Raw genomic sequence first — 12,827 nt, 5'->3', positions numbered from 1 at the left:
TTCATTGGTCTGTCAATCTTTTCATGCCCTAATACCACACTTGGTTTTTTAGGGTTTTCTTGGCTATTATTCCCTCCCCTTCCTAATCTTCATGATATTTTCATTATAAATCTTTTCAAACATATGGCAGAATTGAATTTTGCAGTGAACGCCCATATACCTATACCCTAGATTTGAGCATTTACATTTTACTATACATGCTGCTTTTACCTGCCTATCATTCTATATTCATTTAGCCTCTTTTTAAAATAGATTTCAGAGTAAACTTCTAACAGTGCCCTTCCCCTTAAATACTTTAGTATGCATATCATTAACTAGAGTTCAATATTTGTTTACACTTTTTCTGACCATTCTTGCTTATTTCCAGATGAATTTCATAGTTGATTTGTCCAGCTTCAGGATGGGACCTGGTGATTTTTTTTTTTAATTGAGATCACATTACACTTATAAATTAACTTAGGGAGAACTAACATCTTTATATTTCTTTTTCTATCAAGAATGATGTGTCCTTTCTTTCCTTTGTGTCTTTCATTAAGTCTTTTTTGGTTTTTTACATATGGGCTTTGGGCTTAAGTTTATTCTAAAGTTTTTGTTGATATTGTTAGTTTTCTATCTTTTGTTTTGTTTTGGCTATTGCAAGTAGAATCGTCTCTTTCATTGTATCTTCCAACTGTAAATGAGGTACATTATGCTGAACATTTAAGTCATTTTGTTATTGTTGTTATAAGCAGTGCTGTGGTGAATATCCTTATAACTTTATCTTTGTGCATATTTTGATACTTAGAATAGCAGATTGTATTTTCCAAAGAAAGCTGCCCCCAAATATATCCCATACCACATGCTCTTCTTAAAAGTGATGTTATCACTGCTCCATTGAGAAAGCAAATTGGAGTCTGAGTTTCTTCCCCTTGAACCCTAGTGGACCATCGCAAATGCGTTGGGCAGTAGAATATGGCTAGGATCATGATTTCTGACTTCTAAGGCAAGGTTATGAAAGGCATTGAAGCTTCCACCAAAGTCTTTGAGACTGCCAGCCCTGCAGGCAGCCAGCTGCCATGCATCAGTGACACACTCATGCAGCTCCATGAAGAAGAAATGAGGCTCCCAGCAAGCACCAACTTGCTAGCCATGTGTGTGACCTCCTTGGAAGTGAACCCTCCAGCCCTGGTCAACCCTTCAGATGACTGCAGCCCTAGTTGCCTTCTAACTGTACCCTCCTGAGACACGCAGAGCCAGAACCACCCAGCCAAGGTGTTCCCAAATTCCTGACCCCAGAAACACTGATCAGTAATAAATCTCACTGTTTCAAGGCACTAAGTTTTATGACTCAGCTGTAGTAACCTGAACAATTAAAAAGATTGATAACACAGTTACTTTTGAAAAATTTTTTTGTTAAATTTTGTAGAGGAGCATTTCCTAAATCATCTTTTTTGAAAACTACTCTCAAAAAACTCTATGAAGAGAGTCTCTGCAATCAGGTTATTTGCAAAAGCCATCCTTTTTGGAAATTCAGAATGTATTTGAGCATATTAAAGGCTCTGAAAACTTATATAGTGAAACACCTGTCTAGGTTTGACCTAACTTTCTCAGACTGATTTGACCACAGAAGTCCTTTCCCACAGCCCAGGATGGGTAGAATATACCCCACATGGAGCAGTTGTTATAAGCATGGGCGTCAGAGCTAGGTTCCCTGAGGTCATGTCCCAGCCCAGCCATTTGCTTACTGTGACCTGGGCAAGTTTCCTAACTTCTCTACGCCTCAGTTTCCTCCTTTGTTAAAAGGTTGTTAATACTAGTACCTACCTAATGGGGATATTCGAAATCAAATAAATTTATCCATATATATTGCTTAGAAAAAATGTCCACTATATAAGCCATTAACAAATGTTAGTTGGCATTAGTAATATCACCCTAATATGCATTTACATTGTTCCTTTAATTATAGTCTCTCTGCCTAACAATATGGAATTTATCCTAGATCTTTTTAGCACTCTGACTATAATTTTATAGTGTTTATGTAGATTCTAGCAAAGCTATTACAAAGTCCGTTGTTTCATAACCAAAATTTTTTCTCTTATTAATCATTTACTTGTATTTATAATGCATTCATTCATTCAACATATATTTATGAAACTGAATACCAGGCACTAATCCAGAATCTGGGATCTAGGAGCAAGGCTGACAACCAACAGATAAATAAACAGATTATAGACTGTGATAACTGCTATGGAGAAAACAGGTGCAGAGGAGTGGGAGGCAGCCTTTCCTTGATAGAAGAGTCAGAGGTGGCCTCTCTGAGTAGGTGAAACTGAGCCAAGCCCTGTAGGCGGGAAGGAAGATGATGTCCTGGGAAGAGCCTGTGGGGAAGAAGCAGGGGAATGCCAAGTGCAGAGGACTCAGTCCTGAAGTGAGTCTGTGCCTTCGAGTGGGTATTTAAGGACTTGTGCTTTCAGAGTTCACTTATATTAAGATGTGACTTAGAACATGTACACGTGTGGGTATAGGTATATATGTGTGTGTGTAAGTATATATGTTGGGGGGTGTGTGTGTGTATATAGGTAGGGGATATATATGCATGTGTTTGTATGTGTGTGTGTATGTGGGGGTATATGTGTGTGTACATGTGGGAGTATATATCAGTGTGTGTGCATATGCATATGTGTGTGTAGGTGTATGTGTGTGTGGAAGGGTATATGTGGGGGGTATATATGCATATGTGTACATATATGGTGTGTATGTGTGTGTAGGGGGTATATATGTGAGTGGGGGTATATATATGTAGTATATGTATGTGGGTGTGTATACATGGTGTGTGTATATGTGTGTGTGTATATATGTGTGTGTATGTGGGTGAGTATATATGAATATGTGTATGTGGTATGTGTGTATATGTGGGGGGATATACATGCATGTAAGTTTGTAGAGGATATGTGTGTATGTAGGGGGTATATATGTGTGTGGGGGTATATATATGTGGTATATATATTGTGTGTATACATGTGTGGGTATGTGTGTGGTGGTATATATGTGTGTGTGGGTATATATGTGGGAGGGTATATATATGTGTGTGGGTATATACATGTATATATATGTGTGTGGTGTGTGTATGTGTGGGTATACATATGTTGGGGTATATATGTGTGGGGGTATATATACATATGAATATATGTATAATATGTATTATATATTATAATTAATAACATATTCAGCAATCTTTTTGCATTAGTGTCTACTGCTGGGTGAACATCAATCCAGCTTCCTGGGTTTGTTGAGTGTGGTGTCAGTCTATGGAGCATATTCAGCACATACCAACTGTAGCCTGCCCCTGCATGCTGGTCACTGTGCCATGGCTGCAAATGCAGAGGGCGTGCACAATCTCTACCCTGCAGGCAACAATGCCAGTGTTAAGTGCCCCAGTGGAGGTGTGTCTGGATAGCCACTGGGCCCAGAAGCAGTGACTGCTCCCCAGTACGGAGGCACAGGACAAAATTGCAGGGTCACATGTGACTTCTTCTGTTGTCAAAAAGGAATCCTGTTATGGAAATAAAACACCTGACTGCTAATTATGTATTTTTAGATCTAAGCTGGAACCAGAACCAAATACAAAGACAAGAGAATCCACATCTTCTGAGAAAGTTTCACAGAGCCCTTCAAAAGACTCTGAAGAAAACCCTGCCACTGAAGAACATCCAGGTACGAATTGAGATGAATATCTTGCCTTGCATTTCTTCCTTTTGACATGTTGGCAAGAGTACACCACAGGAACGAAGTAGCACAGTCTCAGACATGTATTGGTGTTTGTATTTGCATAAAGCAAAGGAAGCAGGAGGTGGCAGCCTTTGTGTCTGTCACAGTTGATCTTCGTGACTGCCACGGAGGCAGGAGGTGCTTTCACCCAGTCACCTGGGAGCTGGCGGGGTGCAGGAGAAAGGGCCTGCTATAGAGGGGTGAGGCCGGGATCTGTCTGCCTCAGGAGCCCTGTGTGCCAGCCTCAGGAGAGGCAGCATTGCCTCCCTGGCAGCCGTGCCCTGCATGTCAGCTCTGAGCTTACAGGCCTGCGCCCAGGTAGAGTGTGCAACCTCAGCGGCCTTTCACAGCCAGTCAAACCAACAGGACAAAATGCAAATCTATATTGATGTGCTGCCTGTCACCACAGATACTAGACGGCCCAAGGCTTAGAACAGTTCCTGATGCACAGGAGATGCAGAAGAAATACAGGGTCTCCATGAAGTCTGAAAATGTGGGGGCACATACACAATGTGGTCATGGATGTCTGCGATCTGTGTGTCTGGCTGGCACCCCCACATACGGATGCCTGCATAGTTTGCTATATCCGAGAGACAGAGTGGAACAGGGTTCTTTGCATGAATCACAGGGTGATGGCGTGCTAGAGCCAGGAGAGACCTGGGAGTCCCCTGTGGCATCCTTCTCCATAGTCTCATGGCAGTTCTTATTAACTCTTGTCTTCCAGATGCTAGGCACAGTCCTGGACATGTCACAGAAATTACAGGTTGAGTATCTCTTATCTGAGATGCTTGGGACCAGAAGTGTTTTGGATTTGGAGTTTTTTCAAATTTTTGCATATTTTGCATTATACTTACCGGTTGAGCATCTCTAATCTGAAAACCAAAATCTGGAAAGCTCCAATGAGTATTTCGTTTGGGTGTCACAATGGAGCTCAGGAAGTTTCAGGGATGTGATTCCTGCCCTCAAGGAGCTCACAGTTGATGGGAAAGATAATACTCTAGCCCCTGGGAGAAAGTAAGTAGTACCTCAAGAGAGGGCAGAGGGCCAGGGAGACTTCAAGAGGAGGCAGCACTAAGAAGTGAGTCTGGGCCAGGCACGGTGTTTCACACGTGTAATCCCAGCACTTTGGGAGGCCAAGGTGGGTGGATTACCTGAGGTCGGAATTCAAGACCAGCCTGACCAACATGGAGAAACCCCATCTCTACTAAAAATACAAAATTAGCTGGGTGTGATGGCACATGCCTGTAATCGCAGCTACTCGGGAGGCTGAGGCAGGAGAATCACTTGAGCCCAAGAGGCGGAAGTTGCGGTGAGCCAAGATCAAGCCATTGCACTCCAGCCTAGGCAACAAGAGCGGAATTCCATCTCAAAAAAAAAAAAAAAAAAAAAAAAAGTGAGTCTGGACCTGAGAAAAAAAAAAAAATGAAAGCTTAGAAAGTTCTAGACAGAGGCAGCAGCATGAGCAAATGCTCAGAGGCCAGAAAGCCTGGAGCTTGGGTGGAATGTAGTCAGTAAAGAAGACCCCTGGGGATCAGTGAAGCCCGTCAGTGGGAGGAGAGGTGGGAGTAAGCTTGGAAGAGTGGGTGGAGCCTTGAATGCCAGACTAGGGAGTCTGGACTTGCCTCTGTGGCACCAGGGTGCACGGGTGGCCTGCGCAGAGGACTGGCTTGGTGGGTGCTGTGCTTCAAGCTGATCCTTATGGCAGCCTGTCAAGAAGGCTTCTGATGGCCACAAATGAGCATGCTATAGAGTGTGAGTTCTGCTAAGAGAACTTTCCCATTCTAGCTCAGAGTTAATTTATGCTTAGTTCAGATATGAACAAGGTTTCTGTTTCTAATTTTGGTGTTTTTATCCTTAAAAAAGAAATCAACAACAGTAAAAGCTTGCAATGGATACCATAATGAGGACAAGTAGGAGACAGCTCGTAAGGTGGGGATGGGGGGTAGATGAAAGTACAAATGTTCCTACCCAAAGAATGTCATCTCAGGAAAATACCAGATCATTTCTAAAGATACTTTGAGCCAACCTTTTACAAACATGTTTTTCTATAATGACACTTCTGGTAAAAACAGCCATTTTTCTAAAAGCCTGCATGCACTAAGTTGTGGATGACATGGAGACTTTTTTTGTAAAGATATATTTCTAATAAATAACCATAACTTTCAGGCATGGCCTGCCTAGTCAGCTTTCTCTACCCTGTTGCTATCATTATGTTCTCTTCCCCTATTCGAAGATCTGGACTTGTCACCATCTCATGGGGCTGAGGTCGACTACAGGAAATTTATTGAGATTGAGGAAAAAAGGAAAAGAAGCAGTATTTGCCTTTGAGTACTTGGAAGCTCACTGATAAGCCCAGAGACACCACTGAGACACACAGACACAAAGTGATTTCATTAAAGTCTCCCCCGAGGATCCATCCCTGCCATCCCTCTCCCCTCCGCTCCCAACCCCACCCCATTGATGAACTGCACAGACCTCTTACTGTCATCCTGGGCAGCAGCAGTCCTTTCTAGGGGCCTGTGGTATTGACATGCTTCATGGAGGACGCATCATGTTTTGTTGATCATAATGAAAAAGTTCTCCAGATTAAAATGTCCCTACGCTCCCATTCAGCAGTTCCATGCCCAGGTGTCTGTCCTAGAGAGTCACTCCAGCATGTGTACAAAGCACAGACTGGGACACAGTACCATTATTACCCCAGTGAACAGTCTGAAACCACTGAGGTCTGTCAGTGTAGTTATGGCTAAAGACTAGTGTATCCTCACGATGGAATATCATGCAGCAACTTAAAAGAACAAGGTAGATCTACTTGGACGATCTCCAAGATGTATCAATAAATCATACAAAGCAAGTTTTAGAACAGTATGTTACCATTGATATCTGTGTGAAAAGCAACCATACACACAAAACTGTGTATTACTTGAATTTCATAGGTAGGCAGGGACTCATATCTTTGGATGTGAATATGTTTAGATAAAATATATGACGCTACATCAAAGCAGTAACTTCTGGGAGAGGAATAGGATTGGGGAACGGTATATCACTTCCTGTATATATATATATGTGTGTGTGTGTGTACATATATATGTATATGCATACGTATTTTTTACATTAAAAATATGTCTTACAGTCTTTACAAGTAGAGAGGCGTGTATGTGTCCTGAAGTAAAACATACTTTAAGACTCATTCTGAAGAATGTCCATTTAGTTTGCAGCCATTGCTGACATTGGTGCAATATTGAAACCGTGCGTAGGTCCCCTCCCCACCACACGCACACATGCATGTGCCTGCACAAAGACAATTTACAGCCTAAATGTTGTGAAAGAATCATGTCTGCAGTTCCTGAATATTAGCCCAGAGATCATGACATATATGGACAAAGCTGTAAGATTCTGCTCCATCTCATGTTTGTGTTATGATTACATCCTAAGCCAGCCTATTCTAAAATGAATATTTGGTCTTCTATTTTCAATTTTTTTTGAACAGAAAAGATTTTGGCTGAAACACAACCTGAATTGGGAACCTGGGGAGATGGCAAAGGTGAAGATGAGTTATCCCCAGAAGAAATACAAATGGTAATGCTATTCTCTGCCTAATCATTTATTTTTAACTGGTTTTCATGAGACTGTTTCACTGAGAAACTCATCCTCAATGCCCTTGCCCTGATTTTTATACTGAGTTTTAAAAATTATAAATGTGTATCTTATATACACTTTCCCATTTGAGTTCCTAATTCTTAGTGTGCCTTTCATATGCTTTAAATTTGCAGTAGCATAATTAAAGAATAAATTTTTCCTTGGAAGAATTTTACTAATAATAGATGTCTTTTCAACAACAGTAAAATAGTCGTCTAGACTAAAGAGGTCTTTTATAAATGCCACTATGATGCTTTTTAATTGTTTGAATTGCTAGTGCTATGGTAATGTGAAAAAAGTAAGATAATGACTGAAAAGTGAAATCTTATCTTAACTACTGATAGCACCTCCTTTTAGTTACCTGCCCTCGAGTTTCCAGCTGCTTAGCTTATCATCTCTAGGTGGGTTTCAAAAGGAAACTGATAGGTCTGCCAAGCCCCTGCCAGCTCATGTCCAGCAGTGTGTGTGCAGCTCATCTGGATACTGGTGTGACAGAAGCCAAATGGAATATGCTACCTGTGTGTGAGAACAGATGTCATCTAGAGCTGCTAGGATGTGACACCGTCCTGTGCCTAAGACGTGGGGAATGTGGCTACCACACAGCATGCCTCCAGTGACTCTGCCTGGCAAGTGACAGCATTTTAAGTGTGCAGCAGTTTGCAGTGGACAGAACTTTTTGATTCTCATTTTATCCATGATACTCTTAATAATTGCACTAAGAGGTGGTGGAACATTAGCATCTCATTTTAACATTGGCAAAAGGCAGCAAAGGGTCTTGCCCAGAATCCCCTAGTTAATCAGGGAAGAGCTGGATTTCCAGCCCTCAAGAAGGTAAGAAGTGGAGCGTGAAAACAGCTCTGTTGAGGAAGCATGGGATCCAGTCTTTTCCCCAGCCTTGAGCCTCTCAGACTGAGGCATTTGTGTTGCTACTTATGCCACCTGAAATTTCAAGTTCTCTCTGTCTACTCCTGGCATGTCTTACAGGTCTCAGGTGTTTTTTTCCCTCAGAGAGGCCCGGTGATCCCACCTGCAGCAGCTCCCAGATACTGTGTCCCATGACCCTACTTGCTTTCCCCCCATATCCCCACTAGAGCACAAGCTCTGTGAGAGCAGAATCTTGTCTTGCTTTCCTCACCATATTCCTAGAGCCCAGAACAGTGTTTGGGAATTCTTTGTTGAATACATGAGTGACTTTGATGAGTATAACATAAAAGCTATAGGTTGTTTTCAACAGTAAGACAGAATCATCAGTAATAACTATTAGAATGTTCTAGTGTTCAGTTATTACTAGTATTATGGATACTTATGAATGGCTTCTCTATCCCAAGCCTTTTGCATATGTTGTCCTGTTGAATCTTCATGACAATCCACTCAAGTAGGAATTATCACTATTATGCAGTTGAAGAAAATGATGCACAAAAACTAAAGCCCTGCCCAACGTCATAGAACCAGTAAAACAGCAGAACCAAGCTCTGGCTCCAACCCTGCGCTTTTTCTCCAGTTGGTTCTGGTGGTCTAGGTGAGTGTTGCTGCATAGGAGCAGCGTGGCACACTGACATAGGCCAGCCAGGCAGGAGTCAGAACAGCCACGCCGGCCCACTGAAGTGTCATTGTAAGCATAGTGGTGCAGGCTGGGGACCTCCAGGGATGTCCAGGACCACATGTCTGCTCTCGTGAGCATTGGCTGCCAAGGGCAGAGGACTAGCTTAGCATCCTCTTGCTCTCTGGACCCCCTGTTTCTTCTCCATGCCTGAAATAAAAGACTGAAACCAAATCTCTTTCCTAAAAATTCTTCTCCATGCCTGAAATAAAAGACTGAAACCAAATCTCTTTCCTAAAAATGACATGAACAAGTGAAGGCAAAAAAAAGCCAAAAGCCAAAATCCAAAAGGCAGCACAGCCTAGTGGGAACAGTGCATCGTCTGACTGGAGTCCACACCTGGCCTCTCATCATTGCAGCCCTGGGCCCTCTCACTGCTCGGGACCTCTGTTCCCTCATCTGTGAAATGGGCAAATAATGGCCACCTCACAGGTGGGGCTAAAGTCTGAGCGAGCTGGCCCATGAGGTGCGTGCAACACAGTGCTTGAAAAATTCTGTTTCCCCTTCCTTTACCCTTCAGAGTGGCAGGTTATACAAAGAGGCAAAACAGCCTCTCCCTGCACAGGGTGGAAGAGATTGGGCACAGCTGCCCGTGTGCCATCAGTAGGGAAGGACTGTGGTGTGTATGCTGTCATGGCAGGGTCAGGGCATGCAGGATGGCAGCTGGAGCTCAGAGCATTTTCATATGCCTTTCATGTACAATTCAGTTTCGCACAGATTTATCCACCCAGATGAGTGGTTTCCCCTTTAAAATCATGGCCTTGGAAGCTTGAAACTGATTCCAGTGATGGTACTGTTAGTCCTGACTTCCCTGAGACTTGCTTTGGGGGTTCTCCTTCAGAGCCTGTGATACTTTCTTTGGAATACTAAGCAGAGCTGTCTTTATCCTTTATAGACAAAAATAATTCTGAACTAAGGAAATGACTCAAACACCTTAAATTGCCCTGCAAGTTTCTTGCCTTCCTCTCCAGCTTCTTTCCTGTTCCAGAATTCACCTTATGACTTGAATTAAGTGCTCACCAAATCCAGCAAATGGGGGAGCTAGGCCCTCGAGGTGCACATTGTGTAGAGGGTGGTTAGAGGAAGACAGCCGCAGGAATTCCAAGCAGTCATTGCGGTCAGTCGGGTTGAGAGATGATGAGGGCCTTGAGCCAGGAGTGGCAGTGAAGGTAGTGTTGAGAGCTGTGGCGTGGGAAATGGCCTGCACTGAAGTGTGAGATGAGGAAGGAACCTTGCACTTTCTGCCATGGGAGGGTGCACAGAAGGTGGGCAGGCTGGGGCTGAGCAGGAGATGATGAATTTCATGTAGACAGGTGTGAGTTTGAGGCACCTGTGGGACATTCATGAGAGGTGTCTATGGGCTCCAGGGCTCGGGCTAGAGAAAAGCACGTGGGAGACATCTTACAGCTGATATCTGAAGCATGGGCTTGGGCGAGGCTCTCTAGAAACAAGATGAACAGCGAGAAAGGAGAAGGGGTTGTGGACACCACCCTGGGGTACACTCCACTGGAGGGAGGCTGGGGCGGAGAAGCCCACAAAGGAACATAAAGAGGGATTGGATCATATTCCCATCTTACAGCCAAATAATGGCAGAAGTTTCTTAAAAATCTCTTAGGTTTTCATCAGTTTATATGAAATCCTTTTATGAGTGGAAATGAGTCATTTCCCCAAATATTATACCATTGCCCCATTTCTTTGCTAGAGAAAAAATGTGTACAGCTCTGTCTCTTCATTAAGAAAGAATACATTTGTGTTTAAGAAGAGTTTGCCTTCTGTGTTGGGCTTTTTCTTTTTCTTTCTCTTTTTTATTATTTTTTTTTTATGCACTCCACCACTCTTCATAAAGGAAATAGCTAGAATAACAGTGGTGTGGGTTGTTTGTCCAAGGATTTTTGCCTTTCTCTGGGAGGCAGTGGTGAGCTAAGTATGTTGACCTTTGCAGCTATGTGACTTAGCAGCCTGTAGGTGTGAAAGGTGGACAAGAGGAAGGCTGGCAGTGAGGATATCCACAATCACCTGGCGCTCCCATCCCGCGGAGGGATGATGAAAGAACATGGGCTTTGGGACTAGACAGAGTTGACCATGAATTTATACCACTTACTGTCTTTGTAAGCTGAGGCTAGAAATCACTGCCATCAGTGATCTCTTCAGAATCAGTACCCCACAGAATTGTCTCAAGTGCTGGATGCAGTAGCACCTGTAAGAGCACCCAGCAGAGGGCAGGGCAGACCAAATGGTGGCTCCCTCCCACCAGAGAGATACTGCCATGTCTGTGCACGGTGGCATGCCCTGCACATGTGCAGCACGTGATTTAGTAACTGATGTATCAGAGTACGGCTCCTCTTCCCACAATGAGGTTGATGCAGCATGCTTCTGTTTCATTCCACTGTCCTGAGTCATTGTCTAAAGACACTCCCAGTAACGCTGGTGATTCCAGCATGGAGGTATCAATGACTAAAGCAATCAGAATCAGCAGACTTCTTACTTTCTATTGTGTTACTGCAAGAGGATCGGGCAGAAGGCTGTAATGTTCAGTACTTTTATGACAGGCTAATTAATGTCCAGTTAACTTCTTTCTTAATTGGGAATAATAGGTAAGTACCGTATCTTATAGTCTGACTCACTCCAATCTTATGTAAAAGGCCTAACTCTGAAAATAAAGAGAAAGAAATATAACACTGTTGGTTTTAAATTGGAAAATGTTGTAGCAAATCGTGGTCATAATTCATAATCACTGTTTCGGAATTTTTCCTCAGGGTACAATAATAAATTAAGCCCAATATAGCAATATAATTCATTGTTTCACCCAAAGGAACAGTTATTACATATTCCAAAATGGTTGCAGGGTATTATATGATTTGCACGATAAATTTCCCTATATAATTCACGATACAGATATATTGATGCCTTTGAGTTCGCAGATGTTTGTGGTCAGGCTGAGTGGAACCAAATTGTTTTCCAAAACAATTGGAATTGTCCTGGGCCCTGCCAGCCTCCTTAAGTAATAGTGACCTTGTAGTTGTCTGGGAAATAGGCCTTTTGTTTTTTAAACACAGAGGCGGCTCTCCATTAAAACTGGCCATTGGCAAACCTCTCTCCTCAGCCCTTAGCACCTTTGATCCTTGAGGCACCTGGTTCTCTTCCTCTAGGGACTAGGTATTTTCCATCAAGAAAATGCCTCCCTTTCTAAAAACACAGTCACTTTACTTGCCTCAGGTAAAACCACCTGCATTTATTGATGTACTCCTTGGGATAATTTTTTAAAACATGAATGTGGCTTCTGTTTCTTAAATCCACATGAAAGTCATCTTCCAAGGCCCTGTCCCCTGAGGTAGGCCCGTAGAAACCCCCAGTGGCTGGCTGGCAGGGCTTGCCAGTTTCAGCTCATGGATCTAGAACAAGGAGTAGTGGAATCTGAATGCCACATAGTGAGAGCTGGACAGACCCTGGGGAGGCTCCAGGTTTACAGGCACAGCAAATGCTGGCTTCCACCAGAAGGAGGTGGCAGGGTCCATCTACTGGCGCATTATGGGGGATCACAGGGGATCGAGGTGAGGGTCACACAGCCAGGAGTGCGAAGGGGTTTGGTACAGAGAAAGCACGTCTGGAAGAGTCCAGAAAGGGCCTGGGCAGGGGACTCCTGAGCTATGAGGGCCAGAGGGCTTTCTGGGATGGTCCCCTGTGCTCCTCAGTTAGCTTTTCTTGGCTCACTGTGACACAAATACTTCTCTTGGCCTCATTTTATACTCAAAGGCCTTTGTAGGAGTGATTTTCTTTTGAAAATTAAAGAGGATTAGCTTAGAAAAGGATTTCTGTAACAATATATTCACAATGTGGATTTGTA

General features: G+C 43.2%; 1 protein-coding gene across 3 annotated transcripts in view; it reads left to right on the top strand.

Moving 5' to 3' along the window:
- Window positions 1-12,827, top strand: part of STX18 (syntaxin 18) — a 124,745-nt gene that overhangs the window by 101,970 nt on the left and 9,948 nt on the right. For all 3 annotated transcript variants that reach the window (XM_050792195.1, XM_050792194.1, XM_050792196.1), the window contains 2 exons: window positions 3,578-3,693; window positions 7,235-7,323. In XM_050792195.1, coding sequence (XP_050648152.1) covers window positions 3,578-3,693; window positions 7,235-7,323 — 205 coding nt within the window. The remainder of the gene's footprint in view (window positions 1-3,577; window positions 3,694-7,234; window positions 7,324-12,827) is intronic.

The sequence above is a fragment of the Macaca thibetana genome, chromosome 5 (genome assembly GCF_024542745.1).
Source record: "Macaca thibetana thibetana isolate TM-01 chromosome 5, ASM2454274v1, whole genome shotgun sequence".
NCBI lineage: Eukaryota > Metazoa > Chordata > Mammalia > Primates > Cercopithecidae > Macaca > Macaca thibetana.
Note: the sequence above shows the minus strand (reverse complement) of the source record. Positions and strands in the feature narration are given on the sequence as shown.